The sequence below is a fragment of the Sus scrofa genome, chromosome X (assembly GCF_000003025.6).
Source record: "Sus scrofa isolate TJ Tabasco breed Duroc chromosome X, Sscrofa11.1, whole genome shotgun sequence".
In the NCBI taxonomy this organism is placed as follows: Eukaryota; Metazoa; Chordata; class Mammalia; order Artiodactyla; family Suidae; genus Sus; species Sus scrofa.
The window spans coordinates 29,096,268-29,122,229 of NC_010461.5; the positions used below are offsets into that span (position 1 = coordinate 29,096,268).

At 34.7% G+C, this 25,962-nt stretch overlaps 1 protein-coding gene across 14 annotated transcripts in view; it reads right to left on the bottom strand.

Annotated features, from left to right (window-relative positions):
• The window catches only part of DMD (dystrophin), a 2,622,506-nt gene that overhangs the window by 2,068,045 nt on the left and 528,499 nt on the right, over nucleotides 1-25,962 (bottom strand). Inside the window, exon 1 of one of the 14 annotated variants that reach the window (XM_021079547.1) lies at nucleotides 2,564-5,499. The exons of 12 other annotated variants lie outside the window; for them this stretch is intronic. In XM_021079547.1, the coding sequence (XP_020935206.1) occupies nucleotides 2,564-2,582 (19 nt within the window). In that variant the 5' untranslated portion in view covers nucleotides 2,583-5,499. 14 annotated transcript variants of the gene reach the window in all.

The window sequence follows — 25,962 nt, forward strand, 5'->3', positions numbered from 1 at the left end:
AAAAGATCCAGTCTTGTCATGGTTTAATTTTCCAAACTATAGCTTCAGTAAGGTAAACTGGAAAACATCTTATTTTCACTGACCAAAAAGGGGAGACTTTAATATACATTATAGACTCAAGTAATTTTTAAAAATGGGACATGCTTTTATTTTGTTAAAAGTATCATAGACTAAATTCTTATTTAGGGAAGTATCTCAGGCAATAGAATCAAGAGAGTAATTAAAAATGGGTTCTTCACATATCTGCGACCTAATGACCAGCTCTTTATTTTAGTAATTTTATTGCTGATTTCTAAAGAGTAATAATTTCTAAAAACAGGAATTCAATATTTTAATGTGTTAAACATTAACTTAAATGCCTCAATTTTGTGAGGGATGCATGCTTATTTTCTTGTGCAGTAGGAAACTTCTAACAACGTGTAAAGAGAACCCAGGTAACTAGATTAAGAAACAGAAAATAAGTGTTTTGTTTCTAACAATAAACAAACAGCCAATTTTTTTTTTCTTTCATTGAACAAGTTTATTGAGCCCCTATTTCCCTGACACATAAATCTGTCTTTGACTATTTCTTGAACTCGTGCTGTATGCATTACGTTAATTTCATAAGTCTTTTGCCTTTCATCAAAAATGTAAACTTTCAGAGAGAACTTTTTTTTAACCTTTTAATCTCCCACCAAACTCAGCTCAGCCATCCTTGGCAATTCACCATTCTCCCAATTCCTCAGGAGTCCATTCTCCCTACCAAGAATGTCCTCCAACTGGATAAATCTTTATGAGCCAAATTTTTAATCTACCTGAACCTTGGTGATTCAGATTCATACATGAGAATCTTCTCATCTCATCAAAATTCTCAAAATGTGTTTCCCCACAACAGAGAAATGCAAATTATTGGGCCACTCCTCAGAAGGACTGAATCAGAAACTCTGCTGGGGTGGGGCCCAGCGAGCTGTGCTTTACCAAACCCTCTACAGGATTCCGATACCCACTCAAGGCTGAGAACCAACACTCTAGATTATTTTCTTCCAGACTTTTTATGAAGATCAAAGGAGAAAAACTATGTCATGGGGCTGTGAAGGAAACAATCAAATAGAGAAATAAATCAAGAACTAGATAAGCATAATTTACTAAATAGGTCAAGGACTGTTTTTAACTTATTTTTCTGTTTCTCTATTTCCTCCTTAGTATGTACATGCATTTAGAGATAATCTCAGCAATGTCAGCAAGGTTGGTGGCATAGTTCAAGCTGTGAGGGTTCAATAAATAGGTCGGTAAACATTGCAAATCTACACAGCTTTTGATGAAATGTCAAGTAAGACAGAGCTTAGCTATATTCAGCTCAGCTTGAACTCATAAACCATTAACTGGCCTCTGTACTTCAGGACAATCTGTCTAATGAATAAAACACAAATATGAAAATGAAAAATCTTTAGAAAGAGATTAGTCAAAGCAATCTGTAAGTGAGAAACGGCAACCACTTAGTTCAGAGAAAATGAGAGGCAAGACTTGCAAAAGTGGGTAGCTTTTCTTACAAATCAAATTATGGGACAGCTTGAGCTCAACAAAGACTTTTAACTTTGGACTGTCTATTTTCCTAATGTGTATTGCCATTAAAAAAAATGCTTACTTAATCTCAACTTTTCAGCTCTGCCCTCCCTCAAACACTAGCCACCTTCCTTCTTAATGATAGAAAATCTTGTCAGGAGAGACTTGAATTCTAATAAAATTACCACAATTTAGGAATTAATGTACCTTTAATATAAAGTATATATATATATATGTATATATATGTATATATATATATAAATTTAGAATTTTAGGATATCTTATAATTTAAAAAAACCAGATAACATGATTAATCATGACACCCTTTTATTTAAAAGCTAGCATTTAATAATACCTGTTTAATCTTTAATATTATTCTTAAATATTCCAGGTTATTAGGCAGCAGTTATTAGAACTGTTTACAACCAGTGGCCCAGTTTGATTTCTAATAAGTAGTACATGTCTGATCATGTCTAAATTACTGTTCACAACAATTATTATTTTCCTTTTCTTAGATTAAAAAAATTCTTGAGACTATATACGCATAGGTGTTTCTATTGCTAGGACAAAATTTTTTCACATTAGGTTTCTAATGAGGTTATAGATTTAGTCTAGGTCCTTAGAAATTGAATTTGAGTTAGAAATATTACTGTTTACTGATTAAGGTCTGGGTCATTAAGATTGTTTTTCTTGTTTCTTCATATCAGAAATAATTTTAGATTTTTGAAGACCAAATTGATAAAAGCCATAACCCCAAAAGTAGAATTTGGGCTTCTTCTCATCTCAGTGCTTTGCCTGATCCTATAGGTCCTTGATGTCAAACCCATCCCCTCCCTTCTTCAAAACAAAAGCCCCAATCTAACTTTTAGAGAAAGCCACATGGAATAGGAGTGATCCAAATTTATCCTAGAGGTTACAGATTGACCCAAAGAGTAACCTTTAGTGAAGCCTGCTTCCAAATGCTTGTGGCATTTATCATTCTTCTGAATGGCTGTCGCATTTATCTGCAGCTTTTACTCACCAGATGAGACCTCAGACATTTCAAATTCTGCGGTGGCTTCCTACACCTTCATAGGAAAGCTTTTTGCTGATTTCCCTGTTGGTACTTTTCTCTTACACATTCTATGGGGTCTGATAAACCTGGAGGTAGAGTCATAGCCAAGTACAGATAAAGCAGGTACATAATCTCTGACCAGCTTCACAAAAGCAGACAGGCACACAATCTTTTTGCACCTGTTTCTTCCACTCCGGTTGCCTTGAAAAGTGAGGTATTCTGCCCAGATTCACAGAGAACATTTTGCAAACACTCCCCTCTCTCAGAAATGGTTTCTTCCCTCACAGGCTCAATCTACCTGATTATGTTCCCTTCTAATCAGTAACCTCAGTTCCTCTAGTAATAACTGTGCCGCCTGCTTTATGTAGGATTTCTCTGGGACTGAAGTGTAAACTAGAGAGGAGAATTAAAGGAGCTGATTATTATGAGGACACCTGTATTTTTGTCTAGTTTTCATGTGAACTCGACACTGTACTCATTTATGCAAAAACTGATGTTATGAAAGAGAAGCAGAAAGGAGGACGCATAAAGAAGAGACTGGACCTGTGAAGTCGTGCACCTGTGTGATGCTAGGAAGGTTAAAAAAAACCCACAAAAAACAAACAAACAAAAAAACCTCTAAAAATGTCCAGTGCTTCTCAAAACACCTTTGAAATTCCTATGAAAATATAAAAATAAAAGCTCTTGACAAATATCTTCTTCCAGATATACCTTTAAAAATGAATTCTAAAATCTGGAACAATCTTAAACACAAGCCACAGTGCAGAAATTAATTCTTAAAGTAAATGGAGATTACTGAAGATTGAAGGAAAAACCCATCATGTAAACCTTGATTTTTTTTAAATAAAAGGAATAATATGAATAACTTACTCAAGATAATATTTGAAGTTAAACCTTGAATCTTGCTTCTTGAAAGTACAGAACTGTGCCAGCCTTGTGTAATAACTGTTTACCCAGAGCCTAAGGTTGAAGTGGATTTTCAGATTAAAAATAAAACTCTTAAGTACGTCAATCCCCATCTGATCAAAGCACATAAACTAATTTTTTTCAAGTGCTTCATTAACAATATACCCAAGTAGAGCTGCCATTCTCTCAGTTTCCTTTAAAGAATAAGTTGTTAAAATGATTGAAGTCCAGGTGAAGAAACCTGGAGTCAGAGTTAGGGCTTCTTTCCTTTTCGTTTAGTAGATTCAGGGCCTGGCAAATAGTACCTACTCAATACGTAGTTATTTAAACTGAACAAAAGCCTACAATGCAATATGTCATTGTCATTTATATTTTAAAAAGCCGAGTTCTGGACTTATTTCCTTTTGAAATAAACCACAATTTCCCAGGGCTCTCAAGGAAATTAAATGTTACTGTTTTCTTTACCATAAAATATTCTGCAATTACAAATATGTGCTGTGCTGGAAGTAAGTTAAAACATGACTGTTCCCCACCCCCTTCTCCTTTTCTATTCTCAATTTCCAGACGTGGAAATTTCATTTGGAGAGAACAGGAGGTGTTGGTGGGAAAAAGCTCATTAATTGTACCATATCCCAGTGCCTGCAAAGAGTACTGCATCCAAATTACGGAAGGACTAAAGAAACCTTGTAGAATGAGTATATAATTAGCAGTGCTGCTAAGTGAATGGAAATGGAGGTTGCCCAACTTAATTAACTGTAATCATTACTCATTGTCATCCTGCTTAGAAAGATTAGTTGAGGGTACTTCTTTATGGTTATCCCATTAGACATTTCTACTTCCCTCTTAATGTGGAAATGATTACACTACAAAGAAAGTATTTTCATGCCCTTTCAATCCAATGTAAACTTTACTGGACAAGTCATTTTCCATGTCTTAGATCAGGAAGCAAAACAGGAACAATGAGAAAATAGTTCGGGGGGTGAAAGAGAAATTAAGGAAAAAAAGTGATGATTACAGAAGTTAGTGGCTTGAAGAGAAAAAAAAAAGGAACCCTATATATGAGTTTCTACAAAGAAATTAGCTCTTGGCCGAGGAGGAGGGAAACAACAGATTAAGATCTAAAAGGGAAAATTAAAGATAACACAGTATGAATAGATGACGCTGTATGATTAAGTTGGTCACATCGCTCAGTAATGCAGGATGCCCAAGGTACCTTCAAGGACATTGGGCTATTATTTACCCTTTTAGAAAAAGATATTTGAGTCTCATAAGCATTTCTTTCAAATGAATGAACATCACCTTGAATTCACACCTACAAAGGACCTTCACTAACACAAGTAGAACAGGAATGCCTGTGATGGTGGTCACTGACAGAATTTTGCTTCATTTGCCCTCTGTTCACCAGTGCTAAAAAAGGTCACAGCAACTCTGTTAAAAGGGACACAGTGTTTCCTGAGTACCTTTATTCTTCTTGAAATTAAGCTAAGAGTCTTTGGTACTGCAGTTCACAATTCTCCCCAGTCAGCTTGCAATGTTGACAGGGTAATCAGTCATTATGTCCATTTCACAGGCAAGGAGCCTGTGGCTTAGAGAGGTTTTCCAGAGTCACCTAGCTAATTAGAAAGGGCTAAAATGCCAGCTCTTCCCAACTCCTTAGCCCAATATTTCTCAAAAGTTAATGTGCATAAAAATCACCCAGCTATGGTATCCTGGTAAATGGCTGATTCTAATTCAATAATTCTTGGTGGGACCTGAGATTCTGCATTTCCAACAGACTCCCAGCTACTGCTGCTGGTGGTGGTCTTTGGACCACACATTGGGTAGCAAAGCCTTAGACTAATGGTTCTCAAACTTTGCTGATATTAGAATCACCCGGGGAGCTTTTAAACCACAAAATGCCCAAGAGGCACTTCAGATCAACAAAATCAGGATGCAATGTACAATGTGATAAACATAATTAACACTGCTGTAAAGCTGTTAAGAGAGTAAATCCTGAGTGCTCGTTAACAAGGAAACCATTTTTTTCTATTTCTTTAATTTTGTATCTATATGAGATGGTGGATGTTCACTAAACTTATTGTGGTAATCATTTCATGATGTATGTAAATGGAATCATTACACTGTATGCCTTAAATTTATACAGTGTGTTATTACGTCAATTATATGTCTATAAAACTGGAAGAAAAAAACAAACACATAAGTAAGAAAGGGGGGAAAAAAACTCTAGGTGTGAGACACCAGCAAATCTAATGTGTAGCCAAATTTGAGAATCTGGGCTCATACAACTGTTGTTTTCAAATTAGGCATGTATTACAATCAAGTGAAAAGCTAAGACAGAACACAGAGACCGAAGTTCATTAAAGGAAGGAGAAGGCCTGAGCCATTATAGTTTCACGTAATTCTCCAAAGTTTGAGAACCCCTTCCCAGACAACACTCTTTCAAATCAATCAGCTCCGTGTTTTCGTGAATGTTCTCAGGTTTGATGAGCCCATCTTCTGAGCTAAATATTCCTGAGCTTCTCAAACTAGAACATCCCAAGTCATAAACATTTTTTAAAGCTCCTTTGTGATTATCAGTGTCCTCATTATTTTTGCTTATTATAGTTAGGTACACATTAAAACTATTACTTTGTCAGTACTTCAGTGGAAAGCACAGCCAAGTTACAGAACATTTGCCTTATGCCCAGGGTAATATACAATTAAAAGTAATCAATTTTGAAAAGGAATATACTACTAAGTTGAAATGAATACCAAGAAAATGATCCCTAAGCTCTATAACATAACAGCAGCACAATGTATCACCCTGTGGTTAAAACCCAGTTCATAAATGATCCTCAACTCCTCTTCAATGGCTTGTGAAGATGAGGGTCATTTTAACGAGTGTCACATTTTAGCTCCAGGGGAGTTTTAGCATGAGCACTGTCAGATTATATCTCGTTAAATATTTTTGTTAGTGGTGAAGAGAAAATGTGAGCATATCACAAATGTAATTAGTGGGGCACAAATTTTATTTCCTTGCAGCTTCTAAGAAGACATACTTAGAGAAAATTCTTTTGGATATTTCTCTTAATATTATTTTGGAATGCCTAGAAGACTAAAAACCAAAAGATGGCAACACACATTGTTGGTGAGGCTGTGAGAAGATAGGCATTCACAAATCTTTAAGGGGACTATAAATTAGCACAATTCCTATGGAGAAAAACTTGGTAATATCAATGAATAAGGAGAGCCATGGCCACTGCTTATGGCCCTGGGTATTCTGTTTTGCACCAAGGTGTGTACATAGGGGGGATGAGTAGTAGCTGAAATCCATACACACACTCCACTTACCCATCCTTGTGATGGCAGAGTTGGAGTGTAAATACACATACTTTCTTAAAAAATTAGTCCTCTTGTGAGTCACTGGTGAGGTGGGGATAGGGGTTTGTGTGTGCTTCTTTCTTTAATTTCCAAAGTACCATATATGGTGGGAGCAACTCCAGGGACAGGATGGTGTAATGGAAAATGTTTAGGGTGGCAGTTGGAAGGCATTAGGAACTAACTTAATAACCCAGAGCAACTTATTTGAACTTTTGGCATCGCTACTTTCCATCTACAAAACAGTATGGCAATACAATTCTGCTATATGCCAGCTGTGTAAACTTGGCATATCATTTAAGCCATGATTATATTATCCGTAAAATGGGCGCATAATGTTAACTCCAGTATCCTATGGATATCATTCAGATCAACTGCAAAGTGTTTAGCACAGGTCCTAATGCAGAGTTAGGACTAAATAATAGTAGCTAATATTTATCAACAACAATAATAGGAAGATAATAACTCACATTTCCCGTGACTTCGGAGGAAATCAAATCAAATGATGCATACAAAATTAGGCTGTGAACTGAAAAACACTATAATTGCGCTGGAGATGGGTTTTCTTCTTTGATAATGTATGTTTTCAACATTTTGACTTTAAAGAAATAGTAGTAAGTAAGCAAGGAATAGAGCTGTGAAAGATCCAGCTACAACGATTATTCTGAGAGGTTAGATTCCTATTGAGAGTTGAAGGCAAACTAAGTGCCTACGTATGGCGGTATGCAATCCATCAGGGAACAATGTGGACTCTGAATGTATAGATCTAAAACTAGAACTTCAATAACCTGGCAATGTGCTGAATAAATTGCAAGTAATCCCATTAAAGCTTTGTCTCTGGAGTTATTATTCCCAATAATCACATTTTTTAAACTACCACCTTGAAAACTGTGTTTCCTAAAGTCGCCTCCAAGTAGCAGTAAGCTACCCATCTTCTGTTTCAAAAAGAAAAATGAGACCAGCCTATAAACACATTATGCAATACAGTGCCTGAAAGTGCAAGCTGGGAGGCATTATTGCTTGATGGACATCAACTTAAAATAAGAGGTTATTAGAGCCTTCTCTTCGAGAGTAAAGGATCTCAGCCATAATTGTTCTGCAGTAATCTTGGGAAGGTCTACCTTTTATTCAAACTGTGCTATGACTTCAGCTTATCTCCTAGGGAGGAACTTTAGATTCAGTCATGAAATTCATGGAAAGCCAAGTCCTTTGCAGCTCTCCAGTCTATAATCACATCAATGTGATGTGTGTATGTCTCTGTTTACTTATGATTTTAAGAACAATTCTTCATGGTCCATTTTTTTTGTAATATTCTTCTTTTGCTTTGATTCCATGCTTTTTCCATGGAGTTACAAGTTTGAAGAAAAAAGCAGATAATGATATACTCAGCATCATAGGAAGTTTTGCTTTTAGAAGTCAAACAGGATGAAAATCTAGATAGATTTTCAACAAAATTTTGTTTGTTGTGGATGATCAATGTTAATTTGCACATCTAATGACCAAAAGACTTTTTTAGAATTGTATGTAAAGAAATTTTGCACAGAAATCTCACCAGCTGGAATATTTCCAAGTGTTAAGTTGTCATAAACATGAACATCTGGGAGAAGTTGAGCCAACTCAGGAGCTATTATTTCACTCCTCCTCCTTCATGAAACAGAGCTCCTCCAAACTACCCTTCCTTAACTTTAAGCTTTCCTCAATGAACTGAGTAATGGAATCTTGAGGGACACTTTTAAATCCAGCAGTAGAAGCAAAAACCTTCCCCACTGATAAGCAAAAGGATATTTCTGGCAACAAAACCCATCAACTATAGGAGGTATATATCTAACTCTTAACTCAGTCAGCCTTCAATTAAATGCTAGTCGGTAACCCCTGAAGGCAATAAAGGGGCTTAAAGTCAAATAAAAAAAGAACACAGTGTACTGTGAAAGATTCAGTCTCAGAGAATTATCTGCTTACCACTTGGCTCTGAAATTATATGGAAATTTCCTAGAATATTCAAAACCTCAATACTTCTAAGAGCTTAGAAAAACTATTTGTTAAACTCATCAATTTCTAACTGATACTGTAAGTCAACAGAACTCATTCTTTTTTATAATCACCATTTGGTTAATGGCATAACCACATGTTACATTACCTATACAAGAGCAGTGTAATGTATGCTATTCATCATCACAAAATCCCTAGAAATGATCAAATAAATCCAGTTAAGTAAGTCCAGCCCTGGTCTTTACAAATCCCCACAGGTCTATACTGTTGTAACACATATTTTCTTAAAACATGAGTTTCCTCACATCCCCTACACTGGTTATTATAACCATAACGCCTAATAGGATATTTCCATTCATCACTGAAATTCCGTCACCTGCCATTCATTCCTCAACACACCAATCTAGCTTGTACTGAAACACACTGTTTTACAGGGATCTCTCTTCATTACATTAGAATGAATATCAGAACAGAAAGACTGGCTTTACAGCTTTTTATTCCCTAGTGCCTCCTGGGCTTCTTTCTGGAACATAGTTATCACACAGCAAATATTTACTGCATGTTTCATATTGATATGTATATCACTGATGTCCAATACCTCCTTATTTAAATAAATATTAATGTCACCAAAAACTTGTACACTTGCTTAGAATTTTTGTAAAGGCTGTGTAAAGACTGCAAGATTATTTCCATAGTTAAAAATTGGAAGCAAACTAAATATACCAAATAAGAATTAAAATAATTCTGGTATGACCAGTTGATAGATTTATAGGCAGTCAATAAAAAAATCATATTCTTACAGAATATTTTAAAACACTTGGAAACATATGGCATATTAAGTAAATTAAAGCAGCTTACAAAATTGTACGTATGTCATAATATTAAAAAGGCATTATTTCTTAGTGGTTAAAAACCTGGGCTCTGAGCCTGACTGCCTAGTTAGAATCTTGGCTTCATGTCATTCTGGCACAGTGCTCATGAACAGGTTACTGTACCTTGTTATTGCACTGATTTTCTCATTTTTGAAATGGTATAATAACAGTGTTTATATCATAAAATTGTCGTGAGGCATAAATGGGTAATATTTAACATATAAAGTTGTTGAAACTGGTGCATATGAAATGCTCAATAAATATTAATTATCATTATATGGGTCTCTATAGGAATGTGCATAGTAAACAGTTAACACTAGCTCTTCCTGAATTGTAAAATTATGGGCAACTATCATTTTAATTGTATTTTTCTGTATTCTACTTTGAACAGTGAGCATGCATGATTTTCTATAGTAAAAAAGATAATTCTGGTTTCCTTTAAATATGCAAAATGTTTACTGAAGATTACATAGCTAATATGCACACATAAGTAAGGGAGTCACACTTGGGGGCTAAAGATAAGAACTACTTGCATCATAAGCATCATGCTGCCTTTAAAATAGTAGACACGGTTCTCCAGCTCTGTTGTATTTCATTAAGAATAAGAATTTCCCAGTTCTCACATATGTATTAAACTTGCACCACTTAAGGGAAACACATATTCCTATAGAAATATCTTTTTTTTCTTGCTTTTTAGGGCCACACCCGTGACATATGGAAGTTCCCAGGCTAGGGGTGGAATTGGAGCTACAGCTGCCGGCCTATGCCACAGCCACAGCAATAGCAATGGAGGATTTGAGTCGCATCTGCGACCTACACCACAGCTCATGGCAATGCCGGATCGCTGACCCACTGAATGAGGCCAGGGTCGAACCAGCATCCTCATAGATACTAGTCAATTTGTTTCTTCCGTGCCATCACTAGAACCCCCAGAAATATATCTACTAAAATTCTCTCATTCATAGGCATTGAACATGGCTTCCTTCCTCTTAAAAGCTCATTAGAAATAAAGTCAATGTTATCTTTCAGTTTTCTCTTAAGACTATCAAAATAAAATGGGGTGCCAGCAAGAGAAATAAAACATACTTAGACAAAAGTGCACTAGGCTTTCCAACCATTTTAACTTAGCATGGGAACTGTTATCTAATAGAATGAGATACTGAGAAAACATAATCAGGAAGCATTTAAGCATAAAACTTTTTTTTTTTTTTTTTTTTTTTTTTTTAGTAATGGGGGAGGATGACAGGAAAGGACTAAGGAAAAGTAAGATTTCAGACTTAAGTTTCACTAGCAAAGGACAAGTTAAATAGTGAAACACGAGATAATAGAACATTTGACGTACTATAGTAGCAGTTAAACTGGACTATTATTTTAATGTATTTGTCCTTAGCATTCAAGTAAGCCCAGATGAAATACTTTGTTCATAAATTTAATCATAGCATTTCTTATTTATTATTGTTTTATTAATGAGTTGCTCCCTTTTGCTGGATACATGTTTTTTAGGGCAGAAATTATGTCTTACACCTCTTCATATTTCTAGAAGTGCCCATATATATATAAGTGCTCAATAACTGCCTGATAAATAACATATAGTCAACAAATTAGGCAAGAAGAAATGACTTTCTTTTGTAGTGAAGTAAGAGAGACAGGTGACTGAAAAGTGTAGACATGAAGAAGGAGAGAAAATGAATGAAAGAACAGAAGATAATGATGCCATCAGGACTTTTTTATCAGCAGCAGTAATTCTAACTCCTGTGTAGTGCTATAAATGAATGTGATATGTTTCACTTGTATAAAAGGCTTATTACCAAGGCATCAACACACTGAAGGGTTCAGATTGCCCTTAATACATGGTAGGCGTGATTCTAAGTGAGGTGGGCACTGCTAACTCTATTTTGCTAATGAATTGTTAAGTGATCTACCCAAGAGTACAAAGATGAAAAGGAGTTAGATTTCAAACCTAGAAATTTCTCTTGTAACCATTATATTAAACACGTAGGCTATATTGCCTCCATTTACGAATGCATTAACTCAATATCGCTTCATAAAAGTCCCTTGGGCTAGAGAGAATAAATACTATCATTACCTGCTTTGACAGGGAGAAACATCAGAAAGAGGTGACTAGGCCTGGTCCCTCAGCTATTTAATTGGCAGCCAGAACTTCATTTGGAATTAGTTAACCAATGTTCTCACAGCAAGAACATTCTCCTATATTTCTAGCCTTGTTAGCTCTTTCCCAGGAACATGGCTTACAGCTAGATGGAGACATAAACACAACTCACCAGTTTAAATAATAGGGACATTGCTCATTGCCTTTGCTATTCTTTCTGGATAGTTTATTCTCTCTCTCTCTCTCTTTTTGCCTCATTCCTTAATCCATTCCATCTGCATTTCACTTTTTTTTAAGGAAAAGTACATATTTTTTAACTTGTAGGAAAGTAATAAGCTTCCTTTCTTCTTCATTCTGGAATGGATTATTGTCATTTCAAGGCCTCCTTTGTGACCATCCCCCCACCTCCTTTTTATAGCCATTCTTAAGCATATTTACTGGTACTCATAACATTTTCCCTTTTCTTCTTGGCTTCTGGCCTTGCTTTGTTGCTATTTCTTGTTATTTGATGTTTCCCATATCTAAGAGTTCCCTTTCTCACCTCTGCTTTCTGCCATGTTTATCCTTCTGCTGTTATTTGTTTCCCATTTGGGAGGCTGACAACCAAAGGGAGAGAATCATCCCTTATTGTGTTTCTCTGGCTTACTCATGAAATTATAAGCAGCCTCCTTACAAAATAAAAGAGTCTGAAGATTAACAGCCATTACGGAAGCACATACTTTGTGTGAATGTGAACCTCTGGCCTCACAGCTTCCTCCTGTGCCTATCAGCTTTAAGGAACAGTGGTTCTTTAGACTTTTGAAAGGGCAGAACTAGAGCCTCTACATATCATGTTTTGTTTTTACTATCAAAAGATAAGAGCTACAGCTCTGTATTCAAAGTATCATGGATACATTCCTGAGTCAGAAGTCAGTTCATTTCATTAATTAGCTCTGGGGATGGTGTCCTGAAACATAGTTTAATGTCTATGAATTCTAGTTGGGTGTGCCCAGCAAGCATATTGCCAGTAAATATACTAAGTAGGTAATTTGCTTCTAACATTATACATGTTACTCTCAATATTTGAGATAGTGTTTATAAGTGAGAGTGTGTAGTTTGAGCTTTTGTCTTAGAGTTTGAAAAGGGAAGAAGGGAGAGGTCTCCTGCATGCTTTCTGGGTTTTTCTGAATAGTGCAAAGATGTTCAAGAGGAAGAAAATGTTGCTATTTTAAGTGGAATCTTTTAGATACTACTTTAGACATTACATTTTAATGGAAATAACCTAGGATTTTTGCAGACATTTGGATATTTTCCTCATCTTATACATTAACTACTATGACCTTGGACAAATGGCTTGGTTTTCTGTGCCTCGGTTTTCTCATCTATAAAATAATGGGTTTGGACTACATGGCTTTCAAGGTCCCATCTAGTTTTAGCACTCTATGATTTATATCCATTTACTAATTCAACACTGTCCCTGAGAAACATACATTTATACAATTACAAAGATGAACTCTCTGGACTCCATTTAATAGATTTTCCTGACACAAGCACTGCACTATACTGCTAATGGGCACTTTCCCCTGAGATAATAAGCTATCCTGCAAACACTAATGCAGTGACCCCCCCCCAAAGGTTTTTCCAACAGGAATTAAGGAAACATGGCAAATAAAAACAAAGAAACAAAAAATCAAACAAAAACTAGCTGTGGCATACAAATGGCATATATCTACACCAAATTTGGTCTTGCTAGTGATTCCCTCATCTCAAATTACTGATCTCAGTATTGGAGATATATATCTATCTCCAGGCATTGGTGCGTCTTCCCCTAGGTAATAACAGTAATTGTAAACTATTCTACCATACTCACTACATGCCACATATATTTTAAGCAATATAAATCTAAGAAAATCTACCAAGTACTATTATTACTCATTTTAAAAAGAAAGAAAGAGGGGAAGAAAAAAGGGTTAAGTAACTTGCCCAAGGTTACAGTTATTAAATAGCATCATTGAGATTGGAAGTCAGCAGTCAGCCTGTCTCCAGAATCCATGCATCTAAAAACTATTTCTTATGATGTTGTTTTCTCCATCCTGTTGGAATCGGGAATATACTTCTACATTTAAGAGTATAGCAAATTTTATAAGCCTAATACTCAATTCTGAGTAGTATTCTCAGGGTGACCTTGCTAATGGTGAAACATTTTATTTTACTTGTTTTATTTTTTTGGCTGCCCCACAACATGTGGAAATTGGAACCAAACTTGTGCTGTTGCAAATTTCACCATAGCTGCAACAATGATGGATCCCCAACTTGCTGCACTGCCTGGGAACTTCCACATTTTTCTTTCTTTCTTTTTCTTTCTTTTCTTTTTTCTTTCTTTCTTTTTTTCTTTTATTTGTGCCTGTGCCTGTGGCAGTTCCGGAATCAGGGATCAAACCTGAGCCACAGCAATGACCCAAGCCACAGCTGTGACAATGTCTGATCTTTAACCTACTGAGCCACCAGGGAACTCCATGGTCAAATGTTTTAAAATGAGTGGTTATATACTTCCTGATGCTCTTTCCAAATATATGCCTTATGTTATGAATATGAACCAAAGGCTGACTTGTGCACTCGAAATGCAAAATTAATTCTACAAATAAAGTGCACAAATGGAAACTGGCCATACAGTATGGCCTTTAAAAAATTTTAAACATCTGGTTTTCAGAAGTCATAAAGAGCTTCAAATAAGTTAGAGAGCCTCAACTACGTGATAGGAAAGCTGGAATCATGCAAACTGTACTAGAGAGAATTGATAGAAACCCATTAGGCAGTTTTCATAGATTCATGACACTGATTTCACTTTCTTTACATTCATATCCAAGTAAAATTTTATAGGTGCAACAAACTTGGCATATACCTAAATGCTCTCTAGGGCAATGAAACAAGCAAGCGGTAAATCCACCAAATCAATCCAGGGTATCATTTAAACAGTGCATACACCCCAAAACATGACTCACAACACAGGAAATTTCCTGCCATGAAAACAGAACTTTTTTTTTTTCTTTTTTGGCCGCCCCGTGGTGTATGGAATTCCTGGGCCAGGGATCAGATCTAAGCCACAGTTGCAATATATACCATAGCTGCAGCAACCCCACATCCTTAACCCACTGTCGGTCCAGGGATCGAACCTGTGTCCTGGTGCTCCAGAGATGCCACAGTAGGAGCTTCTGAAAACACAACTTTTAATTATCCAATGCTTGTACCTAAAATCACATGCATATTGCACATGGATTCATATAGTTTTTTTTTTTTTAAACAGGAAAAACACAAACTCTTCAAATTGAAATACCTAATTTATTCTTAAAGATTACCTTTGCTAGGGTGAGATCTGGTCAGAAAATGAAAATTTAGCCCTTTAAAATAGTAACAATGCTAATTAATATTTTTTTACTTCAAATAATTGGAATTGCAGTGATTCAAGCCGTAAGTCATCATCCAATGTCATCTAGCACAGCATAGAGCTATTGTGTCCAATAGACCAAAAGAAAATTTTGGTTATTTTTATTACCTAACTAATTTTGGATGTTTCTTCAAACAACCACAGAGTAATCATCTAAATAGTTCACAGCATTCCCTAAAGAAATGAAGGTGCACTCTGCACTCTTAATTTGCCACTTTGCAAAGATAAAGTTAATGGAATTAAGTTAACCATAAAGATGATTATAAATTGAATCTGCATCCTTAGATGTCTGAGGTAATTTAATGCATTTCAATAAATATGAGGCTGGGAAACATAAAAGGAAAATTTATGGTCCTAATTTAAAAAGTACCTTTTCAGATCTCTTGTTCATGCTATAGCAGAGCCCTTGATGTTTATTAACTCACAGATATTGCTAAAGGGAAGAGATGGGGGTCCCAACTTTTCTAAAGGAGTTGGAGCCAAATGCTCAGTATAGCATTGGGAATCATATGAAATGATATTCATTTTCAACTAATTTAGGTATAAAATGTTTTAAAGTATTTATAGAGGGTAAGTACATAAATAAAAGTTAATCATGGGAAAATTATCCTCAAAGTGATTTTTTTTTTTGGCTTTGCCTGTGGCAAGCACAAGTTCCTGGGCCAGGGATCGAACCTGTGCCACAGCAGAGACACGAGGCACCATAGTGACAATGCCAGAATCTTAAACTGCTCAGCCACCAGGGAACCCCTGATAGTGATTATTTTTATTATTATCATAATCATCAAGGTTAGGTTTACAAACCAAAAAAAAAATCTTTATTTGTTTGCTAAGTATTTCAATTGAAATATTAGTTTTACTTTTTCCTTATACATATATATGCATAAACTAGAACACAATATAAACTTGATTTTTTATTAGAATTGCTTTTCTTTGGTCCATTAACATTATGAATTTATAAAGACAAAGACAATTATAGTGATGATAATTATTATATTATCAATATTGGATATCAAAGAAACTGCTAAATACTTTGTTATGGCATATTTTGAAGTAATTATTATTAAAATTTTATGTATAACAAAAGTGATGAGTTCCCGTCGTGGCTCAGTGGTTAACGAATCCGACTAGGAACCATGAGGTTGAGGGTTCCATCCCTGGCCTTGCTCAGTGGGTTAAAGATCCGGCGTTGCTGTGAGCTGTGGTGTAGGTCGCAGATGCCGCTCGGATCCCGCGTTGCAGTGCCTCTGGTGTAGACAGGTGGCTACAGCTCCGATTAGACCCCTAGCCTGGGAACCTCCATATGCCGCGGGAGCAGCCCTAGAAAAGGTAAAAAAAAAAAAAAAAAAAGTGAGTCTTAGAAAGATTAACTAGTTTAAGTTTATACTGCTAGAAAGTGAATAAAAATTTAAATTTAGATTATTCCAAAGTTTATTCTATATATATTCCTTTGAATGCAGCATTATGTTATTTTCCTATAGTTAGAGAATATTATGTGTACCAAAACTAGAAGTCCTTTTATTCCTTATGTTTAGAATAGAAACCTGATGATAACTTTGTCATGAAAACTATTGTCAGTCATTATTGTTGATTGTTTTAATAAAAGAGAAAATGTCTTTGATATTTCTTTTTCATGTAGTATCTCATATTTTGCCCATATCCAAGATATATATGCAGCTTTTTAGAAAATTAACTAAAAAATAGAAAGTCTCTTTTTTATACTATTAACTCCTTCTAACTTTGTACATATTTATCTGTATAATATGAAGAATAAGAAGAGAAAAGGAAAAAACACAGATAATACCACAAAAATAACAGCTTAAAAATTGGCAACCAAATGCAATCTGACACCAAAACAAATTAATATAAAGACTAGAAATAATCTGCTTTCCCAAGGTTTGGAATCTAAAGGAAATGATGAACATATTAACAATTTGTTTTCTATTAAATGAATTCTTCTTTGTTACCTCTGGAAACCTCATCATTTCTTTCCTCACAGACTAAGAAAGGGGTTTTCCTGGCTCCAGGGTACCACTGTTAATACTTTAAATCTATTATCTTTTTCCAGTCTACATGTAACTGACAAATTAATAGAGAAGAAATTTAGTTACTTTCAAACATGTGTTATATACTATGATATGTATTATTCATGTATTTGCAAAACTCCAGGGCTATTTTCCATGTCATGTACCACTGATCCCATGTATGAGAAAATTAGAAAGGTTCCTTCCGGTCTAACTTGCTGACTATAACCCTGGTCCTGTCCCCCATTTCTCACTCTATTTCATAGCCTCCATAAAAGCATAAAGGCAGTCATGTTTCTGAGGCTTTATACTAGCTATTCCTTTTTCCTGGAATGTTCTTCTCCAGTCTTCACATGACTTGTTCATTCTAGACAATCATATACCAGCTAACACATCACCTAGGCCAAGCTTTTCTTCACTTTAGAAATGACAGTAACCATCCAGTCATTATCCCAACTCATTATATCCTAGATGAAGCACTTATTATTACCTGATATATTTCTTGTATATATATAGTAAGTGCTTCATTGAGAAATTATATATAATATAAAATACATATGACAGGTTATGATTACATAATATAATCTATATAATAATATATGTATTATATATAGTAGAGCGTATGCTTAACAGAAAGTGGGTATTTTTTTAACAAATTAAAAAACCCACTATTTCAAAATACATTTGTCTCTCCACCTGTCCCATTTAATTTTTATAACATTAACATTAAAATATAATTGATATACCATAAAATTTACTTTTTTAAAGCGATATTTAGTTCAGTGACATTTAGTATGTTCACTGAATTATATGAGTATCACCATTAACTAAAGTAAAACATTTTCATCAACTTGAAAAAGAAACCTCATATGTATTAAGAGTCATTTTCCATTCTTTGCCTTCCTAGACCCTGGAAGTTACTAATCCACTTTCTGTCTATATTGACTTGCCTATACTAGTCATTTCATATCAATCTCATGATTTTAAAAGTTCTATAAATTGGGAGTACTCAGGGTCAGCAATCTTACAAAGCATTTCTTGAGTTGTAAAAAAAATGTTTAACCAATTTATCCTTTTTTATGACAAAATAACTCACAAAATATAAACATCAGGAGATAAAAGCAACAAAAACTCTTTAAAAATTTTAGTAGACTTCTAAGCCTTTTAAAGTCTTTTAATAGGCTTTATTTTATTTTTTACCTTTAACTCTAAGTTAACAGCAAAATTGAGCCCTACACATGCATAGCTTCCTCCATTATCATTCTCTCCACCAGAATAGTACATTTGTTACAAAAGATGAACCTACACTGACACAACATTATCATTCAAAATCCATAATTTATGTTATGGTTAATTCTTGGTATTTACATTATATGGGTTTGAACAAACACATGATGACATTTATCTATTATTCTAGTGTTACACAGAGTATTTTCACTGTCCTAAAAATCCTCTGTGCTCTGCCTATTCATACATCTCTCCCCACTACCCTCTAGCAACTTATTACCTATTTACTTTCTCCACAGATTTGCCTTTTTCAGAATGTCATATACTTGGAATCAAACAACATGTAGTCTTTTCAAATAGGCTTCTTTCACTTAGTAATATGCCCTTAAGATTCCTCTATGTCATGACTTGGTAGCTCATGTCTTTTGAGTGCTGAATAATATTCCATTGCCTGGATGTTTTGGTTTGTTTATTCATTCACCTACTGAAGGACATCTTGGTTGCTTTCAAGTTTCGGCAATCATGAATAGAGTTGCTGAAAACATCTATACTCAGGTTTTTGTATGGACATAAGTTTTTAATTTCTTTGGGTAAATACTAAGAAGTGTAATTGCTGAATTGTATGGCAAGATAATGTTTTGTAAATAAACAACCAAATTATCTTCCAAAGTGGCTGTATCCTTTTGCATTCCTACCTGCAGGGAGTGAAAGTTTCTGTAGCTCCACATCCTTGTCAGCATTTGATGATGTTACCATTTTAGATTTTGGCCATTCTAATAAGTGTGTGAGTGGCTTCTCCTTGGTATTTTAATCTGTATTTCCCTGATGACAAACGATGTGGAACATCTTTTCATATGCTCATTTGTCATCTGTATATCTTCTTTGGTGGGCATCTGTCAAGGTCGTCAGCCCATTTTTGAATTGGGTTGTTTATTTACAAAGCATTTTTCATATATTAGGTAATATGATCCTCATAACAAATATTGAGAGTAAATACTATTAATATCCTCTATAGATGCAGATGGAAAAACTAAAATACATGAGTTTAAGAAACTCCCAGAACAACAAAATTTAAAAAGTTGGAGTCAGGATTTAAACCCAGTCTCTGATCATGGGTATAGTTGTGAATTGGTAGGTTACTTTTGTTTTGTCGTTCTCTGTCACCCTTGATCTTGCCTATTATTGTTTCAGCAGCCTCTACTAAGGGTATTTGGGCATAGACAATTAACATTAATTTCACTAGCAGAAACAGTTCTACCTTTAGATGAGTAAGAGGAGAGCACAGCAGATGTATTATTCATTGAGCACAAATTAATAAAACTTAAAATGTTTCTCATCCCTCTCTCCTTTCTTTTATTCTGTTATCTCTCTGCTTATCTATTGTGAAATACTGTGGTCTCATATCAAAACCAAGAAAAGTGAGAGGGAGATGCATTTTGACTTAAAGAAATTCTAATAAAAAATTATTTTAGAGATATAGTGATATCAAAATGCATGCAAATAAACACATAATTATGTGATACATCATTAGATTGCTTTGATTCATAACATCCATTTCACCCCACTAGCAATCAGGATTATTTCAAAAGGAAGGTCCAGAATGGTATTTGGCAGATTCCCCTATGATAATATTTATAATCATGAATTGAATACATTTTACTGTGTTAGTAAATGTTTAAGCACATTTTGAAAAAATATAAAAGTACTAATTTAACATGTTTTGGTTTTGGTCCTTAAATTTACAACCAAGAAGTATGCAATTTTTAACTAGAATAACACACACCAGGGAGTAATATTTGAAATGACTGTGAATTTTGGTCTCTGGATGTTTTTGGCCTTTGCTCATATGATTCACCACACCTTCTAGGCATGCAATTATCTCTTAACACCTCACAACCTGTCATGCAGTATGCCATTCCTTAAATGAGAATTTGCCTCAAGTATCATTATATACTTAGACCTTAATGATCTTAATAGAAGCATCAACCAGTAATTTCTGATGGGCCAAAAGTATAAATTTTACCATTTAAGATAGATTTTTCTTTCTATAATAAAACCCAAATCATCATATTCTATTCATAACTAGAAGTATCCTTTAAGATCATTTGACTCTTATAATTAAATTATAAAAATTAAAATACGCCCAACTTAAAATTCAACCTAAAATTCAAAGCTGTATTTTAAAACTTTGTACTGCATTTGTTTTACTGCATCTGCCACAGAATATACCACAAAATCCTTTATAGATATTCAGATGAATCTCTCCACTAGAAATGAAGAAGGAATGCAGCTAATCTTGGGCTTTCATTGGTTTGATTACCATTTCAACTTTAAATGGCTGTATGATAATTAGTGGGTATTGAACAACCAGTACTGTTTAAGGAGCAATTGCCTTTACTGAAAAACAAAGTTTTGAAAGAAGCACAGTAAACTCCTAGAGACAATCAATTCAATCTTACACACCTCCCTGCCATAGTTTTAAATGGAGCAGATGTGCTAAAAAGCCCGAAGATCGTTAATATTTCTTAGGGTTCAAGCAGGAATAGAATCTCTAACTCCTGATTGCCCATATTTTTCACAATGATTTATTGCAATGTATAATTTACCCAAGCATCCCAATCTGGGAATTTTTAATATCAGAAAAGTATTCGAAAATTTAAAATATGGTAAATTTAATGGAAAAAGTGACTGGTTTACTTAAAAGTTAGAGAGCAGACAAAAAGAACATGCTTCCTAGAGAATAAAGTAAATGTTTTATGATTATACTATGTTTAGGTGGCTGTTCATTCTATATGATATACTGCAATTTATGATTTTAAATGTCTGTCCAGAAACAAAAGTGATAATTAAAAATAGGATAATGTAAATTTTAAAAAAATTAATGGAATTATCATAGAGTCTGTCTTAATAGACTTGCATTTTCCTGAATTATTCTATAAACCCAAACCCTCTATTCCCTCTTTAGGATCTCCTGATGGATCAAGATGGCTTGCTGCAAGCTACTGACTGTTAGAGTTGGACTGTATGCTTTGGTGGACTAAAGATAACTGAAACTTTTTTGACACTCCTCCTACTGAAGAAGTCAAGCCTTTCTCCTCTTCAACACGGGTGAGCTTTGTGACTGCTTTGATGAATAGAATGTGGTAGAAGATATGAGCTGCTATTTTCAGGGCCAGGCATTAAGAGATTGGAAACTTCTTTCTGTTTTTTGTATCATTTACTTCTGGACCTTGACCTGCCATATGAGAACTTCAACTACCCTATCTACCATAGGCATTAGGTCAGTGGATCTATTTGAACAAAATATTCTGGTCATCTACACCAAAGCACTGGACATGTGACTGGAGCAATCTGGCATCCTCCTGACCAGCCATCTGACAACTGAGTACCAGCGAATGATCACAGCTGATACAACATGTAACAGAAAAATCATCTAGCTGACCCAGGCCCAAATTCACAAAAACATGAGATATACAAAGGGACTGCTATTTTTTTTTTTTTTTTTTTTTTGGGCCACAGCATGTGGAAGTTCCCAGGCCAGGGATTGAACCTGTGCCACAGCAGTGACAATGCCAGATCCTTAACTCACTGAGCCACCAGAGAACTCAGGAACTGCCATTTTAAGCTACTAAATTTTGTACTTATTTGTTACTCAGCAATAGACAACCACAACATATGCTTACAAAGAGTTTATTGTGATTGTTCCCATTCTTAGTAATATAATTATACATTGTGTAAGTGAAATATGAGTATAAAATTAAAAAAAATGTATTCTTTCTCCAAAATGCAACTGAATTTGTTGGGAAAAAGATCAGTAAAAGTGAGCTGAAGAAAAAAACACTAGGGCTTCATCTCCTCTCAGGTTATTCTGCAAATGCTTCTATGTTCTTTCTCCACTACACAGAAACCAAAATGTACAAGTCTTTAATCTTCACCCTAATCCCACTTAATTTTATGATGTACTACTACTTTCTGCCTTGAAAAAAAAAAACACATAGGGAGTTCCTGTCGTGGCTCAGCGGTAATGAACCTATTATCCATGAGGACTTGGGTTCAATCCCTGGCCTTTTTCAGTGGGTTAAGGATCTGGCATTGCCCTGAGCTGTGGTGTAAATTGCAGATGCAGCTTGGATCCCACATTGCTGTGGCTGTGTGTAGGCTGGTGGCTCCAGCTCTGATTTGACCCCTAGCCTGGGAACTTCCATATGCTGCGGGGTGGCCCTAAAAACACACACACACAAACAAACAAACAAACAAAAGAAAAAAGAAAGGAAAAAAGAAAAAGAAAGAAAAGAAAAGAAAAAAAAATAAACAGTCCTCATTGCTATTCCTTGAACACACCAAACCACAATTCTACCTCAGAGCCTTTTTTCTAGTTGTTCACTGTACCTGGAAAAACTTGCCCTCAGATACCGAGTTGGCTTCAAGTCTTATTCAGACCTTACCTGTTCAATGAGATACATCATGACCCTAGAACTCCTGAATACCTTTACCCTGTCACTTTTAATTTTCATCCCACTTATAACCTTCTGACATATGGCATAATTTATTAACGTACTAAATCATTACTGTCCATATTGCACGGAATAAGAGGGCTTCCACTCTGAAGTGAATAACCAAAGAGGAATAGATAATTCTGCAGCATAATTTTGGGTTATCATATAAAACAGTGAACAAAACACTAAGTCTTTTAAACTCTATTCCAGATTAAAAGAAGAATATGGAGCTATGAGAAAGGACAGTGACAGAGTGAGGTCAACGTGCTTTTCTGGGTTATGCTGCACTCTGGCATAGAGTTTGCATTCTCCCATGGGCCAAGATGAAAGCCTATTCATGTATTTCTGAAGAGATGGACCAAATAGTTTAGATGAAATTGAGTTTATTCATTCAGCTACACTCTCCCAGGTAACCCAAAGTTTTTCCCATCTGAAATACATAAGTTATTGCAAATCTCTGGATTCAGACTTAGATCTGAATACCAGAGTCAACAAGTTTATAGCAAAAGGTATACATTTCATTTTTACTTGTCTCCAAACATCCTGTACATTTTAGCCACTAAATGATTTCTCCATAATACATTTATACTGAATATAGCTCCTGATTTTTATTTTAGCTTAAAGAAACAAAATCCCTACTTTTGCTATTAAAATTCTAGAATGTATTTTCTTTAAAATATTACAAATGTAATTCAAAATAATATCCATGACATATGAGTAGTGAGTAAGAGATTTTATTTGGATATTAGAGATAAGTAGATATTAGCAATTCAAGTCATGGTCTCTGGCCTTAGGCACCTTATTGTTCTGTTAACTTGAAAATAAAACTTCTCTGGGTTCAAATCCTACTCTATCATTTAACTGTGATCTTAAGCAAATTGCTCAATTTTTCTGAACCTCACTGATAAAAGGAAATAGGGAAGATTTCTTCATTGTGTGTGCTAGTTAAATAAGAAAAATTAAAACAAGATCATGCATGGGATGTGGTTGATATTAAGACCTAAAAAGGTAACTATTACTATATTCTTTTTCCTGAAGTGAACTATTAAGAGAGGATGAAAGAGAGAATAAAACCAATAACCTTCAATTGAAAACATTTTAACAAAAGACCACGTTTTAAAATCATCAACAAATTTAACACAATATAGAAAAAAGTGAAAAACAGATTCACTATACTAGTTAGCAGAGGTCCTTGCATTTGTATGAGATTGCATTTAAAGTATTATTTTTAGACAAAAAATTTAAATAGGGGATTGCAGAATTATTAGTTTTTTCTATTTCTTTTAATGAGAAAATTTTAGTAGGTTGTTGAGAGTCTCTTAGAGGTTTTTTGATGTATTGTTTTTTCTTCAGGAAACATTACATTTATATTTTATGTATGAGTGTATTAAAGTATATTGGAGCCCACCAGAAATTCTTATGCATGGAATATACTAGTTACTTAGTAATTCTCTGTAGGAGAGAGGTAAGTTCACATACAGAAAATCTTACAATATATTGCTGAAAGACAGAGAATATTTCTGTTAAATGTATCACTATTTTATGGTCATTCCAAATGTTAAAAGCTACTGCATCCAGCAATCATATTACTATTGTAACTCACCAGGAGATGTATTTTCTCTTCCTCTCAAATACATAGTCACTTAAGCAAACATGCAGAAAAAAGTAGTATATAGTTTAGGAATTAATGAAAATTGGAAAAGCAGTATTTCCATTGAGAAGATACAAGGTGGTATATTAGAAAAATGTGCAAGGGAAAATTTTCAGCAGCTTAAAAAATTAGTTCCATATTGCTTCAATTAATAAATATAGATGGTATTATATTCATTATGCACCCTAGATTTGATATAAACCATTTTTGGTTATAAGTTATTTATATTTCAGAGAAAAGAATATGTGATCGAAAATGACTATATTTCCCACAAGGGACACTGAACTGTTTCTGTTTATATTTACTGTCTTAATACCACAGAATTTTTCCAAAAGAAATATAATACTACAGGAATACTTGAATGCATCTAATGGAAATATTCTTTAAAAGTATTTAAAAATAAAATTGAAATATATACTATGGGTAAAAAATATACTAAGAAAATTGTTGTCTAAAGGAATTTTGCTAAAAGTTGTGTGACACATTAACACTCACTTTTTAATTTTTTCTTTTTAGAGCTGCGCCTGTGGCATATGGAAGTGCCTGGGCTAGAGGTCCAACCAGAGCTGCAGCTGTTGACCTGCACCATGGCGACCTACACCACAGCTTACAGCAATGCTGGTTCCTTAACCAACTGAACAAGGCCAGGGATTGAATCTGCATCCTCATGGATACTAGTCCGGTTCTTAACCCACTGAGCCATAATGGGAACTCCAACACTAACTTTTTAACCTTGTTGTAAAATTAAATTTCACCAATCACTTATGTATAAAGTAAGACACATCTCTACTCTTGATGTTTCAAATCCACAGGAATCTCTAAAAGGTAACATAGACAATGTCTTTCACTTTCATAGATGAAAAAGGGCTGTAGAACAGCACAAAAATCTTCAGTACTAAATAGGTCATATGATACAAAAAATGAATCTAATTGACAAAAAGAAAAGGAACCTTGACATAACAACTCCTTCCTGTTTGTTTATTTCACAAGTTATGGCCAAGAATTTGCTAAAATATCAGTTGTGCCATTTTCATTCAATATATTTCTTTCAAGTAGTCTGTTTTTTTTAAAAAAATAGGTTTCCTTTCAGCATTTGTAACTTTAGAAGAAAAAAACAATGCTTTAAAAAATCCCAAGACTAAGTAATAAATCAGCAGCAATGTTCAAAGATAAGTCTGAGAAATTCTAAAGTAGGAATGCCTCTTTAGTCTTTGAATTCACTTGAAATCAGTTTATAAATAATAATTCTGAATGTTTCTACCCTCTGCCACAAAGATGAGATGTTTCGTCTATCCTTAAGTGAGAAAGAA